General features: G+C 53.2%; 1 protein-coding gene across 1 annotated transcript in view; it reads right to left on the bottom strand.

Annotated features, from left to right (window-relative positions):
* HCN4 (hyperpolarization activated cyclic nucleotide gated potassium channel 4) overlaps positions 1 to 17,955 on the bottom strand; it is a 46,348-nt gene that overhangs the window by 27,820 nt on the left and 573 nt on the right. Inside the window, exon 2 of the mRNA XM_011933014.1 lies at positions 17,673 to 17,950. Within this exon, the coding sequence (XP_011788404.1) occupies positions 17,673 to 17,950 (278 nt within the window). The remainder of the gene's footprint in view (positions 1 to 17,672; positions 17,951 to 17,955) is intronic.

Below are 17,955 nucleotides of genomic sequence, written 5' to 3'. Positions count from 1 at the left end.
CCAAATCCTGCCATCGTCCTGGGTGACTTCTACTTCGTATCATTGACCCAGACAACACCCTGGCCTCTTGGTAGCTTGCTGCCCTGACTCTAACAATCCCACCTCAACGGTCCATTCCAAAGTGCACCCTTGACCACGTCACCACCTCCAGGTACTGTATCTCTGCAGTCCTCTTGTACAACCTGCCCTCTTTTCCTGCCAGCTCTTCTATTCAGTTGCGCTGCACCTGTTTTTCAGAGTACTGGGAATATCCAGTCTGCTGACTCCTCTGATCCTCCCTTGCACATCCTCCCAACCACCCTTCACCCCAGAGACGATGGTCCAGCTCACTCGCCTCTCTAAAACCAATGCCTTTAACTCCCATGCCCCTCCTCCTGGCAGCGTCATGAAATCTCAGCCCCAGGCAAGGATCAGCATCAACCCTTTTCATGTTCACATGGGGGCTGTGTAAAGAATCCCACAACCTCAGGCCAGTTCTACTAAACAGCCAAGTTTCTTAGCTCCTCGTGCCTCAATGTCCTCATCATGGCCTCATTCACAGCCCTCACCTCCCTCCCCTGATCCTTACAGGAGAACCTAGTAAACTTTCCCATTCCCCACAGCTGCTATTTCAAATTATTTCCTGTCTCCTCAAAGCTCTGAAACCACCACTTTTTCTCTCAGAGTCAGCAGATAATACCACTTTCTACGTCACAGAGAAAAGAAAATTTGCCAGAGTGCCCCTTTCCTCTTTCTCCCACCTTGCAGCATCTCCCCCATCCCATCTCCTCCCAGTCACAAGGGAATCAGCGGTTCTTCTACCTGCCCTCTTGATACCATCCCCATTTTCCTCCCCAGGGACCTTAATCTACAGAAGATTCCCTCTCTCATCTATCTCTTCCATCTCTCCCTCTCCACTGATCCTTTCCCATCAGCTTTTCCTTCTAAGCTCTCTAAACTTAAAAAAAATCCCTCCCTGAACCCCTGCTGTCTTATCTCTTCCCAGGCTCCTTGAAGGAGGTGTCACTGTACCCACACTCCCGCTTTCATGCGCCTCACCCAGCGCTCCTCTCCACTCCACTTGATTTTAGCCAAAGGCCAAGAAGCGATGCTGCTCTCCACTCCTCAGCACGTCACCAATATGTACCCTGCTGCTAAATCCAATGGTCACTTTCCAGTCCATTTCCTCCCTGGCCTTTAGCATTGTCTGGCCCTGTAGACCATTCTGCCCTGCAGACAGTCTCCTCCTTGGCTTCCAAGGTGGCCCACTCCACTGGCTTTTCTCTGTTCTCACTGCTTCTCCTTTCCCTTCCCTTGAACAGCCTCCTTTCCCTCAGCATAACCTTTCCATGTTTTTGCTCCTTGGGGCCCTCATCTCTTCCTGCTCTATGCACTCTTTCCAGGTGACTTCACCGACTCCCATGGCCTTGTTATTCTGCTGCCTTGTAAACCATACCCCTCTCTTGAACTCTACACCCATGCATCCACTTGCTGACTACGTGTCTACAACTGGATGTCCCACGGGAACCTCACCCTTGCCATATTCAGACAGAGCTTCACAGCTTCCTCCACACTCTTGTGCTCCCAGAAAATGGTACCACCAGGCATCCAAAAGTATATCCTAGAAACCTCAGAGTTATCCTCAACTCTTCTAATCTCCCTTGCTTTCCAACAGTTCATCATGTTGGATCCAATGTGTCCCATCAACCCACCATGGGGACTACTCCAACAGCTTCCCAGGGGAGCTCCTGGCCAGTCGAGGACCTCACATGCCTCAGGGTCAGGGCTGGGGTCAGCACCCTCCTCCAATCCACTCTCCACACTCAAGCCCCAAATCCTTCTGCGCTTCCCACCACCTCCCAAGTGAAATTCAGATTCCTCACTGTCATCCCCAAGGCCTTTCCTGGCCTGGACTCTGCCTCCTTCTCCTGCCTTCATGCTCCCCATTCCTCTCCTTGCACACTCTGCTGCAGACAGATTCAGCAGCCTTCAGTGTCCCCAACGCATGGCACTTTCTTTGCCTCTGGGCTTTCCTACATGCTGTCATCTCTGCCTGGAACTATTCTCCCACTTGTGCCCACCTATCCCCCTTGGTTCACAAGAGGTATCACTTCTCCTGGGAAGCTTTCTTTGTATCCTATGAAATCCAGTTAACTGCCCCTCACAGGCGCTGCCCTGGCATGGTATTTATCATGTTATAATGAAACTGTGTGTGTGACTGTCTAACTTGCCATCACTGACTCTCTGAAGTCAGCACAGTACCTTTTATACGGTAGGTCCTGATAAATACGTGAATGGGTGGAAACATACAAATGAGTGGATGGGGGATGGGTGAACAGATGCGTGCATGCCATGCATGCCTCAGGAGTGTGTGCCAAAGGCTGAGTGGCAGGGAGCCCAGCAGAAGCCACATGACGCGGGCAGCCCTCAGAAACAGACTCCTTCCCACCAGGCTTCCACAAGTCTCTGACGATCAGGGAAGAACTTGGCATATCCAAACCCCCAAGACTCACAGCAACAGCCCTCGGCAGGTGGCCCCACCAGGTGCTGAGGATCATGGTGGAAAAGTGGCAGAGAAAGAGCGGAGGCATTGAAAGTGGGAGAGAAGGCAGGTGGACAGACATGGGCCAGAAGAAACAGGGGGCCTGGGGTCTCTGACAGGATGGGGTGAGAAAGAACTGGTGGGGGGACCTTGTGGCTAAAGACTGCAACCAAGGCCCTGACTGCGTTTCCAGCCTGAGCTGTGCAGGCAGTGGGGGCAGAATCAACCACCCATAATAAGCCTCCTCATTATGGGTGTACCCCCTCAGCCCCTCCATCCCACCTCCATTTTAGAGGTTCTCCCTTCGTCCCAAATAGACCTAGTACCGAGACTCAGGAGCCCTGGGGAGGGGATGAAGGAGGCAACTCCACTGCTTGCCTGGAATCCCCTCCATTCCCCAACCAGACAGACCCAGGAGGAGCCTTAGGGCTCCCCACTACTGTGAGCTCCCCAAGGGCAGAAATGATTTCTCTTCCTTTTCCAAGATGGGAACACACAGTTGGGCAATGGATGGGGAGGAGTCTCAGTAATGTTATCTTATTGTTAAATGGATGGATGGATGGATGGATGGATGGATGGATGGATGGATGGATGGATAGATGGATGGATGGATGGATGGATGGATGGATGGATGGATGGATGGACAGACGGATGGATGGACGGACGGATGGACGGACGGACAGATGGACAGACGGACGGAAGACTGTTGCCAGAAGAAGAAAAGACTGCCAAAAATAAAACAAAGAAAGAATTCGCTAAATCATTAACACTGATGATTTCTAAGGGTGGGAATATTGTGACTCTGAGTTTCTCCATTTCACCTTTCTACCTTTTCCACCTTCCCCATAACAGGCAGATATTACCTTTATAATCAGAAACATTCATCTACCTTTAAACAACGGCCTGTGCTGTGAGGGGTCCTCTAACATGTGTTGGGGAGAGCACGACCCTGGTCCCCAGACCTAAGTGGTCCTAAATGGTCAGCTCCTAAGCAGTCAGACCTAAGTGGTCAGTAGAAATACGTGGCAAAGCCACTGCCATGACGGGAGGTCAGGATGAGAAGATGTTTTGGAAATCAATGATGGAGGTGGAGAGAGGGCAGTCGTCTGAAGAGCAGGTGTAATAGGCAAGGGAGGATAGCTTAATATCACATGCATGCCAGCCCATGACACACACGTGACACGCATGAGGATGCCTTTCCTGCCTCCCCTCTCCACACCTTGGTAATTGTTTGAAAGCACCTATTACTCCCCCTCCGCACCCCATACCTGTCTAGCTCCTCTTTGCCATTCTCTGAGGCAGAGCCACTCTCGTCCCCTTCACCATCCCATACCCTAGAAGGAGCTGCCTCTCTGGTGGTGGGGGGAGTGTTTTGTCCCGGAGAGAGCTGGACTCCTCCCTGCCTGTGTCCTAGGACTGGCATCTTAGCCTCCCCCTGTACCCTCAGGGTTGAAATCACCTCCCACAGCCTTCTTGAGCCAGGCTGGGTGCTCAGTTCAGGTCTCTGGAGGGAAATATACCCCCCACCCACTGCCTCCTTCCTGCCCATCCTGCCCTCGCTATTCTTTCCTGACCCCAGGGTCTCCCCACCACAATAGATAAATTGCTGTCTTCCTCCCACCCCCGCCTGGCCACTAGGGCTCTATTTTTAACCCACCTCAAAATCTCTGACTCAGAATCACAGGGCTCCCAGGTAGCTGCTCCCTTGGCTGCCCAGGGCTGCCTAGATACAGTCCGATTTAGAGCCAAGGGCATCTGGGGCTTGGTTTATAGGCGGGTTGTTTGGATTTGGGTGTACCTTTATTTTCCAATTTTTCTATGTTTATCAATATTTAAGGAATAAAGTTTGTTTCGTTTTGTTTTTCTTAAAACCCAATTATGACTCTTTACCCCTGCCTCTTCTAAGGTACCTCCTCATCCTGGGCTGAGGTCCTGCCTGTCATGATGCAGTGAGAGCTGGCCTCAGCCTCTCCCCAAGGAGAAGGTGAGCTATGTGAGGGTGACAGCTGACCCAGTCTTCTCTTCTTGGCCTGCGATTCTTCAGCCATACAGCACAGCGCCCCTCACACTGGAATGTGCACACACATCACCTGGGGACTTTCTGAGCTGCAGACTTGGTGGACTTCAGTTGGCTAAGGGGTGGGGCCAACATCTGCACTGTTAACAACCCCCAGGTGATGCTGAGACTGCTGGCGCAGGGACCACATTTCTGTGTGGCCAGGCTATTGTAGATGTATGGTGGCTAGGTGCTCTGCTGTGAGGCCTTAGGCAAATCACTTAACCTCTCTGAGCCTGTTTTCTAATGTGCAGGATGAGAACGTTAATCCCCACTTCACAGGAGTCTAGGAAGATCCAATGAGTTAATATTTACAATATGCTATATGGCATAAATACTCAATTCAAGTGGGCCATCATCCCCATCATCATCATCATCCTCATCATCATTATTCTATGTCCATTAAGATGCAGGTCCTGGCCTGAGAGGTAGGAGGATCCTGAGGAACACAAAATGGTCCCACCTCAAGAAGCCCTCAGTATAGAGGATGGACAGACGCACCCCACAGGGGAGCTGAAAATCCAGGGCAGCTCCATGGGCAGATGGGGCCATAAGCCAAGGGAAGGGAATAAGAGGGTTGATGCAGAATCTCTGACTTTGTATCCCATAGGCTGGGGACAACCAGAGGGGAGGAGAAATTCAGCCAGGCTTGCTCCAGAAAGGAGCAGGGGGCAGCATGCCCTGTTGGGTACTAAAGTGTCAAAGAGGAGGCAGGCACCCAAGTATGTCCACTGGTCAGGAGACAGCACTGTGGCTAGAGCCCAGGGGTTACAGGAAGGAGGCCCATGCTATGCGATGGAAGGTTTCCAGGTCAGGGGCCTGAAATTCTCAAGTTCTAGTCCCATCCCTGTCTCTAACTTGCTGTGTGACCTTGAGTAAGTCCCTTCCTCTCACTGACTTTTCCTCAGTTTCCCCATTGGCACAAAGCAAGCTAGACATCTCCAAAGATACGCTGAGTTCCATGAATCTCTGCAGTGCAGAGGCTAAAGAGGTCAGCCAAGGGCAGCTGGCCAGATCGACAGCTCACTCACAGAAGAATGCGCATCTCAGGGAACCCTGACACCTCAGCTCCCAGCTCTGAAGAGAATGTGGGAGACATCCTGAATGCCAGCTTGAGAACTCAGAGCTCTTCCAGGGTATACGAGGGGCTGGGAAGGTTATAGAGGAAGAGAATTCCTTGAGAAAGGGACTGCAACCGTACCTTCTCAACAGCACAGTGAGGACAGGCCTGGGCAAGAGAAATACTTTGAGATGAAAACTCACTGTTTATCTGATGGGCTAATTCCTCTTCTGGAGACCCTATGTTTGTACATGCAGAAACATACCAGTGGACATGTACATGCACGTGCGCGCACACACACACATACCCCCAAACTGCACAGCAGGGGACATCTGCGCCACAGTGCTCCAAATTGCCCAGATGTATGTTCCCTGAGGCCAGGGCCTAACCTCTCTGTGCTTCACCCAGCGGACAAGACCACCAGGGAAGATGGGGGAGGGAACAAGCAGTTGGAGAACTGAACTTCTCAGTCCAGCTTACAAGAATCAAAGAAGGCTCCAACACCACTCCCCCAGGAACCTTCTGTCCTCCCACTCAGGAGATTGGAACCAAAATAGAATATTGTTGTGGAGCAGCATGGGAGCACGCCCTCTGGGGAAATTAGGTGGGAGCGCTCACCTGCTCATGCAGGAAGGCACTGCCAGCGGCGGGAGGACACAGGCTTGAGGGGCAACATGAAGCACTAGAGACGGATTTGGAGCAGAACTCCTTTGTTTTTGGCTTTTTTTTTTTTTTTTTTTTTTTTTTTTTTTTTTTTGAGATAGGGTCTCACTCCGTAGCCCAGGCTGGAGTGTGGTGGTGCAATCTTGGCTCACTGCAGCCTCAACCTCCCTGGGCTCAAGCCACCCTCCTACTTCAGCCTCTGCAGTAGCTGGGACTACAGGCACACACTACCATGCTCAGCTAATTTTTCTTTCTTTTTTTTTTTTTTATGGTAGAGATAGGGTCGCACCATGTTGCCCAGGCTGATCTTTAACTCCTGGGCTCAAGTGATCCTCCTGTCTCAGCCTCCAAAAATGCTGGGATTACAGGAGGGAGCCACAGTGCCTGGCCTGGGGCAGAACTTCTTAAGGTAGGCAGCATTGGTCATGGAAGGGGCTAACAAGGATACCACAGGAAGGCTTCCCTATAAAGAGTAGCTAAATACTGACTCTGGGAGGGTCTACACCATCCCTTTTTGATGGGATGGAGCCTGGGAGCAAGTAACAAGGATTCTCTGGGGCATCTGGGGACACAGAGCTAGAGGGAACGTGTTGTGCTGCCTTCTATCCAGGAAAACACAGTCTAACAAGGAAGGTGAGTGGGGCCATGTTCTCTGAGGTCCCTCCTGGCCTCAGAATTTTATGATTTTGACTCCTCACAACCCACAAGGAAAAAAAGGTGTAAAAGCTCACTGGAGAGGGAGGCCTATTACCAATGGGGTTAGATGTTGGGCTAAGAAGGCAGGATTTTACCCCAAGCTCTGGGGAGCCACTGTAGGGTTAAGGCTGTTAACACAGATGGGGGCTTACGGATGTCCAGCTCATTGGCTCCCAAAGTGATGGAAGCAGAATCACCTGAGTACTTCCTAAAACTGCACCTGCCCGGCCTCACCCAGGGAGCCCGAGCATCTGTGATCACATAAGCACCCAGGTGACTCTTCAGCAGCTGCCAATTTAGGCTTTGGGATCTTGCTAACACCCAACCCCTCTCTGGTCCCATTTTCAGAGGAGGAAAGCAAGACCCAGAGAGGTGAGGCCTCAGTTAAGTCCACACAGCTGGGCAGCACAGAGCCAAATCTTCTACTGGTGGGATTCACAGGTTTGTCCCCTACACTCTGTCCCCAGAAGCTGCAGAGCAACCCAATGGGATGATGATGCCCCAGAACCTCTGGGACACGTTGAACAGCTTTTCCTGTTTCCTTCTTCTGCCAGTCCCAGAGTACATGATCCCGCTGGCCTATCCCACAGGGCCCCTCCACCCACAGTCATCCAGTGCGCCCCGCAATCTGCATGAGTCCTCACACCCTGAGCTCTTCTGAGGCCAGGTCTGAGCTTCCAGGAGGGGACTGCTCCCTAGGAGGGGAGGCTGGGAGGAGAGCATGGTTGAGGCCCTTTCCAGGATGGCATTTCAGTTCATTTTCATTAAGCTCCTGCTGCATCACTTCCTGGGAAGGATGCCCCAGAAACAAAGAAAAGAAAGCCTGGCATCCCCTCCACGGAGGCCATGACCTAATGGAGGGGATCCTTCAAGAGGCCTCACCAATAGGACACAATATGCCAGGAAGACCCCCAGCCCCACTCCCCAGGACAAGGGCCAGCAAAGCCTCCACAAAACTCGGCCCCTAGGTAAGAGATCTTCCACGTGTCCCTGGCCCCAAGGGGCTGCAGAACTCTAGATCATGACTGGCTGGACCTCGGTGACAGAGCCAGAAAGAGGGAGGGAGATTCTCAAAAGCTCTACTGGCCGGCAGTGCTGTCCCTGCCCTGCTGGCTCAATTTGTGCTAATGGGGTCAGGATTCAGGGCTCAATACCTATTTGGTCAATTAGCTCTGCTCTCTTCTCAGCCTCAGACTGAGCCCCAACCCTGGACACTGAAGAGAGGAGAAGAGCTTGCTGAGGTCACCCAGCAGAACAGGATGAGACTCAGGAGGGGAAACTGAGGGTGGGAGGAGTGGGCAGTTATGGGTCAGGCTGGCTCAAGATGCAGGACCCAGAGATCTGGGGCAGGCCAGCCCCCACATTGCAGGAAGCCGGGCCCCAGAGGCAGTCTCCCCTGCTGGACCAAGTTTCTTCTAAAAGGTGCTAATGGCATGGATGGGACCTGTGGACCTGAGGGTCTTTCCTGTCTTTGGGGAAGGGAACAAGTGCCCTCACATCCTCTGAGGATACTGGAGGTGGGAGAAGCCCGTGGCTGGCTTTGGCATACAGTGGCTGGGGACTCACATTAATCATTAACAGGGGCTGCTCTAGCCTCCAACGGGGAACTGCAGGGTAATTACTTCTGGGCTCCAGGCCACACGCTCAGTGACATTATTGCAGGCAACACCTGCCTTCTGGGCCCAGTACGGCAGGAGAAGCGAGTCTTCTCAAAGGCTGCACAGCTAGGATGAGGATGCACACACACACACACAGGCAAACACACCACACATACTCAGATGGCAGCACAGGCAGCCTGCTCAGAGTCCTGGAGGGTGAAGGGCAGGGACTAAGGAGTGCAGGTTAAAAGAAGCAGGTTCTGAATAAGCAGCCCCCAGCATCTGCCAACACCCACCCCAGCCAGGCGGCCCTCAGCTCAAGTTTCCAAGGAAATGCACAGAATGGTTCTCTCTTTTCTCTCTTTCCTTCAGATCCAGCTCAGAGTCACTTCCTCCAGGATGCCTTCCCTGACCATCAACCCACATTGATTTATTGCTCATTGGCCCTCCCATAAACCAGAAGTGGAACCCTACTCTCCACTTTGCCACCTCCAGCCCCCTTAATGGTGAAAGAAGTCTTGGAATGGGTGATACGGTATTCTGGAGGGCATGACTCCCTTAGCTTGCCTCTCCCCAAGCCCAGAGGATAATGTATTAGCCAGCCCCTATTATGTATTAATTTCTGAAAGCCTCGTTCACGCAGACATAACACATCCACCCACACAGATAAATGCTTAGACAGACACAAAATCATCAGCAGCCAATTATCAGGCCCCCGCAGCTGCCGTGATCAGACCTGGAGGCCCCGCTGCTCGCTCTGCAATTTGTGGTAGCCCAGAGCTGGGGTTGCAGTGGGTGGAGGGAGTCCCTCTATCCAGCTGGCACGGCTCTAGGTCCAGCCCTGACCCTGAGGGTGCCCGAGCTTGCTGCCTGGCTGAGAACACCAAACACCAGCCCCAAACAATGAGAGAGCAGAGCTGGGTGGGGAACTGTCACGTGTGAGATGTGATGACTCTGGCACCGGCAGCAGGGGCACGGTTGTTTATTCATAATTTGTACTTTACCTCCCAGAGAGGACCAGAGGCAGCTGGCTCAGATACTAAGAGGTGTAGGAGCTCAGGAAACTTAGGGAAAGCTTCCTAAAGGGGGGCAGGGCACAAAGGTAGAGCCCCAAACCTTGGTACCTCAGGAAGGGCACCGAAATTGGCTCAAAGGTTTTGCACAAGGATGCCAGTTCCCGACCCTAGACCAAATCCTTCCCTTGGCCACAGACTTAGCCTTGAACCCAGCCATGGACTGAACCCCAATCCTGGTTACACACTGAGCCCCAAACTTTTTGTCAGAGACTGAGTTCTAGCCATGGTCACAGAATGAGCCCTGATTCTGGTCACATACTGAATCCTAAACCACAGATCAACTCCAAATCCTGACTTTTCTAAAGTATATAATGAATAGATCACGTGGCCATTTCTCTAGTGGATCAGAGAAAGATACCACTGGTCACTTACCCCTTCTCCTCTGAACCCCAATCACCCCCATCCAGGAACAGGGGCATTAATGGCACCCGGACATGGTCCCCAAACCCCAAAGGTCTCTAGCAGTCAGGACCTTCCCAGGAAGAGGAGGTGAGCCGGCATCCCAGCCCAGCATTCTCAGAAACAGCAACCCCAGATCTGGGGTCAGGACAGCATGTCTCAGTCACCAGACTCTGCACCTTCAGAAAGGGGAAGACTACCTTCTCATGGGAGCAGCCTAAATTCTGATGGGATCCTGAAAACACCTATCATCCCAGAAAGACACGTATGAAGCTAGAGTGACAAGAAAAAGCTCCAACTGACAGGACCATTCAGGAAAGCCTTCTCTGTGAACCCTCTGGCTGGGAAGCTAGGGGTGGACTTAAGCTTGAAGACCTTTGCAGACAGACATTACACCACCCACTTGCTCTCTGGTTTCGCTTCTGGCATACTCTGTGACCTTGAGCCAGGTGCTCCCCTTCTTTGCTCCTCTGCTCCCCATCTATGAAACAAAGGCTCCAGGCCAGGGGCTTGCTAATGCCTCTCCAGATCTGATATTCCGACATCTGATCGATTTCCTGTGCCTGCTGACTATCCCTTTCTGAGCCCCTCCTCAATGTTTTAATTCTCAGGAGAATGTTTTCTTGAACTACTCGTGTAATTAAATTTTTTAAACACTAATATAAAAGAAGGAGGAGTGTCAAATTCCAGTTCTGATATTCATGGCTGCATGATTGGGGGATCTCTCTCTCTCTCTCTCTCTCTCTCTCTCTCTCCCCCCCCCACCCCCTCTTTCCATCAGAGCCTTATCTGTAAACTGGGGATATAAAACTATTTGGGGGCCATCGTGAAGAATAAATGAAAAGGGAGATATAGAGCTCCTAGCACAGCCTGGCACATGGTAGATGCTTTGTAAATGGTGGTTACTGATCTATGAACCCACCTGGCTTTTAGTCTCTGTTGATTTGAGTCTAGAACTGTAAACTCTGAAGCCTACAGGGGTGAGGCAGCTAAATGGCATGAATGATGTGGCTGGGTGTAAGACAGTGGCCTTAGCGACAGCTGGGGACCTGTGCAACTGCAGAGCAAAAGCCGACGTAAAGGAGGCAGCCTCTAGTGTCTCCTTCAGCTCCCTGCTAGGGAGTGGGAATGTGGGGCCAGGGCTGCCAGAGTTTCCAGTTTTTCAAGAGAAGCCCAAGAGCCATATTTTCATGTTATATCTTTCCATTTAAAAACATTGGCTCAGATTTGTTATGACACACTATGCTGGCCAAACAGAGCACATCTGGGTGCTGTATTTGGTGCAAGAGATGCTGCTTGGCAACCTCTGATCGAAGTACTGCTCAGTCTTATCTTGAGCGCCCACGGTGACGGGGAGCTCACCACCTCTCTGTGCTGCCTTCCGCCTCAGACCCGAGTGGGTGCTGATGGTACAGTGTCTCCAAGTGACTTCCCAGCCCGTGGCACTGCAGACTTCTAGGGCCCTGGCAATGCTTCCTCAGTAAAGAAGCCTAGCTGGCAGAGAACATCCTCTCCAAAGCCAACACAATGCCCCTGCCGGCCCATGGCCCTCTCTGTCTGGGAAATGTGAATTCTTCAGCATCCCCTGGGCGAAAGCAAGACTGTCTGGTCAGCCTCGGTAGCCCTTCTATTAATTAGCAACTGGCAGTCGCAGCTTTGTAAGAGCCCTTGAGCCAAGTGAGTGTGTGCAGGAGCCGGCTGCCTCTTCAGTTCTATGACAAGCCCCCAGGGGACTGGGGCTGGACCTTCTGCTCTGAGTGAATTCCCCCATGGTGGCCAGTGTTGTGGCAGGCACAAGGGCCACTCAGGCTGCTATGACACTTCTCAGCCCCACCGTTTCTATGACACTTCTCAGCCCCACCGTTTGTACGGAAGTTAATGCTTTTCAGGGTAGGAGGGGGCACGGAGAAGTGACAGGCAAGCTCAGCCCTCAGGGGAGGCTTCTGGGCATAGCCTGCGGCATGGAAGGAGGACATAAGATTGGGAAGAAGGCCTGGATGCCTCTGTCTTCCTCTCAGCTGGCCCCTGTCAGAGTCACTGGCTCCCCTGCTCAGTCACCTCTGCGCTCATACCGACATCTGCTCCTTTCCAGAAATCTCATTGCAATGCAGCAGTCACAGTACTCCCTGCCCCTTCTCCCCAGCCAGGCCCACCCCTCTGGCCCTTTGGATGGGAGAGAAGCTGCAAAAGTGGTGGGACAGGATGGATTAATGAGGGTCGTCTGGTCACCCAGCTTCTTCCTGTTTACACCCATCCCAAAAGCCAGCATGCAGGGCCAGCAGGGTCCAAGCAGCAGCGCAGGAAAGGAGGAAGAGCAAGCTGTGAATTCCACATCCCCACACTGGCAGGCAGACCTCTGTGGCTTGGCTCAGCCCAGTTCACAGACTTCATCCTGCCATGCTGAGCTTGAGGACAGAGGCCACAGGCTCTGAGGCCAAAGAGATAAAATGGAGCTCTGCCCTCAGGGAGCTCAGTTCGGGAGCTTGGGCTAAGCATGGAACAAGCGCATGAACAGTAACCTCAATACTCCAAGCATGGTCCTGGTCTGGGCACCAGCCACATTAGCATTCTTTGGGCGCTTATGAGAAATGCAGCATCTCAGACCCCATCCAGATCTACTGATTCAGAATTTGTATTGAACAAGATCTCCAGGTGAGTCGGATGACATTACAGCAGGAGAAGCTGCATTGTAACAAACATAGAGCTCCATCCAAATGCCACAGGGTAGTCAGCCAGGGAGAGATGGATGGCAGCCAGGGTGGCCTGAGAGGGCATCCCACAAGGCCCTGGGGACAGTGGGCCCTAAAGCATGGGAGAGGAGGGTGGGTGGACAGGGAGAAAGGTCAGCACAGTTGGAAGCTCCCTGTGTGAGGCAGGCGGCTACCTGGCAGCCCAAAAGCCTCAAAGCTCACAGCAGCTAAGGGAACTGGTGTGGCAGGGCCAAGCAGGGGAGAAGGTAACCCCCAGCCTTATCATGTAGCCACCAGACCAGGAACTTGAGCCTTGCAGCAGGGAGAACCTGGAGCCAAGGTCTCTCTAGCCAGCCAGTATGGGGGTCCTGGCTCTCTGCCCCTATCGGGGCAGCTCCCAGCATCCTGGGAGCACCTCGGTCCTGAGCTGCAGCAGCCCCTGCATTGTCAGGTGGGACACATCTCATCCCCAGAGAGAGCCATGCTGCCCACTGTGCCAGCTGAAAGCACAGCCCAGGCAGCTCACCTTGGAATTCCCCTCTGCAACTAGGCACCCTTCCCCCTCTAGCACAGCCTGCGGCTCCTTTCTGCCTGGCTTTGCACACTGAGAGTCTTAACAACATTCCTGGGAAATGGCCCCAGGAAAGAAGGGGCCTCAGAACCCCCAGACCCAGAGTCAGGCTGCTGCCTCTTCCTCCTTTCCACCTCCTGCAGGAACAGTCCTTCCCAGGACTCAAAGGGAGAGAGGTGGGAGGGGGTAGGACTGAAGAAAAGAAACCAGTGCCCAGGCAGAACCCCTTTCCTCCCTCAGGCATCTAACTCTGAGCCCTGTTTTTGTTTCTATCCTGCTGGCAATGGGAGGCCCAAGTCCCAGACTGCAAAGGGACCCCCATTGCCAGGCTCCAGAGAAGGTGAGTGCCTGCCTCTCACCAGGCCCAGGCTCTCTTCTGCGATGGCCTAGAGAGGGGTTCACAACCTTGAGCCCCCAGATGGTCCTCAACTTAGGAGGCCACAGACACCAGAAATCAAGCGCCACACTCCATGTGTCTGGATACCTGGGTATCCTTCTGGATGGAGTGAAATCTCTCACCCCAAGAAGGTTCAGAACCCCTGCTTGAGCCAAGGGACAGAGGTCCATGTGATCTTCCCAAAACCAAGGAAAGGAAGTTGTGAGGGCAGGGGAGGTGTGGTTCACCACAGCATCACTGCTCCTCTCTCAGCTCACTGCAGCTTCTCACCTCGGCGGGGCAACCATAGCTGTACAATTTGTGCTTGACACGGCAACAGGCAACAAGATTCCCATTTTCTAAATGGGCAAACTGGGGCTCAAAGAAGGCTCATAACCCATGCAGGGCTCCATAGCAGTCAGGGCTGGGGAGGTGATGGGAGGTGAGTAATGGCAGTGACGGGGTGCCAGTGACCAGCAGGCAGGAGGAAGTCAGCTCAGGACACCCCTGGGACCTGCTAGGCCACTGGCCCAGTTTCCAAGATTTTGGAGCCCAGCTCTGTCTGCCCCAAGGAAAGGACACTTTAAGCACCCTCGCCTTCCCTTCCTCATGGCTTCAGGAGGCTCAGTCTAGGAGAGGGTAGGGACAGGGGGATGAGAAAGGCCAAGCTTCTGCCTGCCTCCATTATTAACACTGAGCCAGCTTTGGGGGTGCAGTAGCAATTCTGGAACTGACATTCCACATAGGGACTTCCCCACCAGCTTCCACATCCACCCACACAGCCCCCAGACACCCGCTCAGACAGACACCTAGATACACACACCCAGGCTGATTCCCTGAGCCTGACCAGCTTCTGGGAACACAACTAGCTACATCTGCACTTGGGGTTCCATTTCTTTTCTCTCCTCTTCGAAAAACAAGATTATCCAGATACTGTTTTTGTTGTTGTTGTTGTTCCAGGTTCTCCAGGACACAGCTTGTGTGGAAGGAAGGACTCATCCAGGACCTAAGAGCACAGCCAGCCTTAGGGAGGAGCCCGGGGAGCCATGTCCTAAGGGGCTGCATCATCCTGGCCTCTTCTCTTAACATACCACAAATACAAGTTTCAAAAGGCAGATGGGGAGTTGGAGGGGAGGGGAAGCCAGAAAAGCCCAGGGAGCCTGGAGGAGCCACGGGGGTAGCCAGGGCATGGCCTCTTTTCTATTGGGGGGTGGGATCAGGGGTAGGTAGAGTAATGAGAAGCAGAGGCAGCCCAGAAAAGCCTATTATTAGCCATGGCCCAGGTTATGCTGGTCCCTCAAAGCACAGCCCACCCTTCTCCTGGAAAAGGCACCCAGCCTTCCTTCCCCAGCAAGGGGAGATGCCGGAAGCAGTCCATCACAGCCAGCCCTGAACTCCAAACCACAAACTCAATCTATCATGGTTTGCTGGCAATTCTTTATTAAACCAATTCTGCTGGATCAGTGCTTCCTGCCCGTCAAAATGATGAATAAATCCTTGACTAGCCTGAGCAATGCTTGCAGAAGCTCTTGTGAAGCCTAAGGTGGGCAATGGCAAGTGGCTACACAGAGGCCCAAGGCCAGTGGCTAAAACTCTAGAGACTGAGGCTGGGGGTGCTGGTCGGGGTAGGGTGGGTTAGATGGGGTTGAGTGGTGGGTTTTCTAAGCTTAGAAGACTTAGCTAGGCTCTTGCCTCTTTGACCTTCTGAGGATAAGACTAGCTGTTTTGGCCTAGAAGCAGGAAAGGCATGGCCACCACTCCTCCAGACACACTCAGATGGTCTTTCTTGGATTTCTTTCCTTACACCCCACCCAGCTCCAGACAGCTACAAAGTTGTGCAAAGGGGTCGTGCCACTTGCAGCTACCAGTCCCTGTTGCTTGTTGCACAAACCCAAATTCAAAGCCCACTCTGACCCTTTTCCTGTTGCCCATTTAACAATTCTGCTGTATCCCTGCTTCCCTATCCCCACACCCTCTCCTGCAGCCATGTCCCAGGCAGCCTGTAGTTAGTGGGAGATTCTGCAGCAGGGGGACTACAGACAGACATACCAGAATGGGGTAAGACCAGGAAGGGGAAAAGGATCCTATCCGATGAAATCGACCCAGTCGTCACTCTTCACCATCCAAGGTAAGGGAGACAGGAAGGGCCAGGCCCAGCATCCAGAAGGTCCCCAGCCAATGTTTGCTGCTGAGGGAAGCTGGGCATGCCTGGGGTTGATCTCTTGTAGGCTCCCCAGGCAAAGGGCTTGGTGATGAGAACCCTGAACAGATGCTTTCTGACAACAAAGACAGCAGGGACCTGGGCAAGGGAGGGGAGGGCCCCTCACCAATCTCAAGTGGTCGGTACTGGAACTGCCTATCACCACTACTAAAGAGTTGAGACAGGAGAAAAAACGCAGGACACCCGTTTTTTAGCTCCTGCTCACTCCTCTAGCTCAGCCTGGGATCCTCAGGGTCCAGTACTGGCCAGAGGCAAGTCTACTCTTTAGGAACCTGGCACAGGGAACCTAGCCACCGTTCCTGATGGGAGGGTCCCACATTTACTCATACAATTTGATGACTATGGCTGTCTGTTTACCCTGCCCTCTGGTCTCCCCAGTCCTCTGGGAATGGGAACCCTGGAGATATTAGGGTTAGGAAGAGCAGTCTCTCAAAGGAAAAAAGGGGGGAGGGGCTCTGTTCACTACCTATTTTAAGCCACCGGGTGTTGTCTGACTGGTCATTCCCAGTGCGAGAAATCTCTCTCATTGGATGGAAAATGGCTTTGCTCTCATTACAAACCCAGCTTCCCTGGAGTTTGCAAAGAGGGCTCTGGGTTGGCAAAATGCTCATTTTTATAGGCAAGCAAGCAAGGTAGGCAAGGAAGGGAGATAAGTAGGGGGCAGGGCCCAGAGAAAGAGAGAACAAGAGAATTAAACCCAGCTTGAAAAGTGTTTCCCAGACCTTCATCACAATCTCACATATCAGGAAAGCCCAGAGGTTTTCACTAGGGAACCTCAGGACCTTGACTTAGGTAAAGGCATCCCTGATCCCAACCCTAGAGACAACCAACAATCCCTCTTTTTGCACAAATATGTCCTCAAGCTCCCAGTGGTATCTGCTATTCAGTGGCATCTGACTCAGGTGATGTGGAAGGGGGCAGGGTCCCTCTCCCTGACTGACGGTCATACCTTGTTTGGGGACCCACGAGTGGCCCATGAGAGACCAAGCAGATGCTGGAGCTTGGGTCTCCAGGTTACGGATGGGCCACTGGACAAGCATGGGGTACAGGACAGTGGCTCATCAATCAGAACACCAGGCATCTTCATCCATCACTATGAGCAAGGTCATTCTGCCCTGCCGCTCCGGATGCCAGCTGCCCAGGCCCACCTGCTCCTGGCCCACCACTCAGCATGAGGAGCTGAGCTCAGGGTTACGGTGGGTGCAGGGGGTTTTCATTCTGGCCTGAGGCCCCAGTGACCTCGGTCCTCCAGGGACCCAGCCGCAGCTTGCCAGGGCACCAGAAAGCAGATAATAATGCCTGCTGTCAGTACCCGAGGAGCTGGCCCGTTGCTAAGAGGTCTGTCTCTCTTCATGGCCCTGCTCTGCTGGCTGAATGACCCGGAGCTGCCTCTAGGATGGCCATCCTGACTCTGCAGCCTTAGAAGGGGGAGGAGGAACGTGTGGCTTAAGGTGGCAGAGCCCTATCCTGGCTGCCGGCAGGGGTAGGCCAGGCTCAGAACACCTTTTTATTCTGTCTCCAATGCAGCCCAGACCCGAGAAGACCGGTGACAGAACACAGAGGAAAGTTCCCTCAGCGCGGTGCAGGAGGGGGCCTGGGGGTGTCTCGGAGCCTAGAGGCGCCCTGCTTCTCTTGGAGCTCCCAGCGCAAGGAAGGAAAGTTAACTCCAGCTGGGAGGCAGGGTCAGGAGAAGGCATGCCTGCACCGTGCAGGGCACCCACAGGATCATCGCTGTGGCCCCTTACCTGAAGTCACTGTAGGGGTGGATAATCCAAAATCCGGCCGACTTGACCCTCTCCTGCTCGCGTTCCACGGCTTTCTGGCTGCCGAACATCCTTAGGGAGAATTTGTTGACCCCGGGTTGGAGCATGGCCCCGAACTGGCGCTGCATGAAGCCGGACTGGCCTAAGCGCACCTCGGCCTCCGGAAGGATCTGGTCGCCGGTGGCCGCGCCTCCCTCCACTTTGATAGCGGTGTCCGCCGAGGGCTGCTCGCAGGAGGAGGAGGCCGGCTGCGGTGGCTGCTGGG

Source organism: Colobus angolensis, unplaced genomic scaffold (genome assembly GCF_000951035.1).
Source record: "Colobus angolensis palliatus isolate OR3802 unplaced genomic scaffold, Cang.pa_1.0 Scaffold99, whole genome shotgun sequence".
Classification (NCBI taxonomy): Eukaryota; Metazoa; Chordata; class Mammalia; order Primates; family Cercopithecidae; genus Colobus; species Colobus angolensis.
Note: the sequence above shows the minus strand (reverse complement) of the source record. Positions and strands in the feature narration are given on the sequence as shown.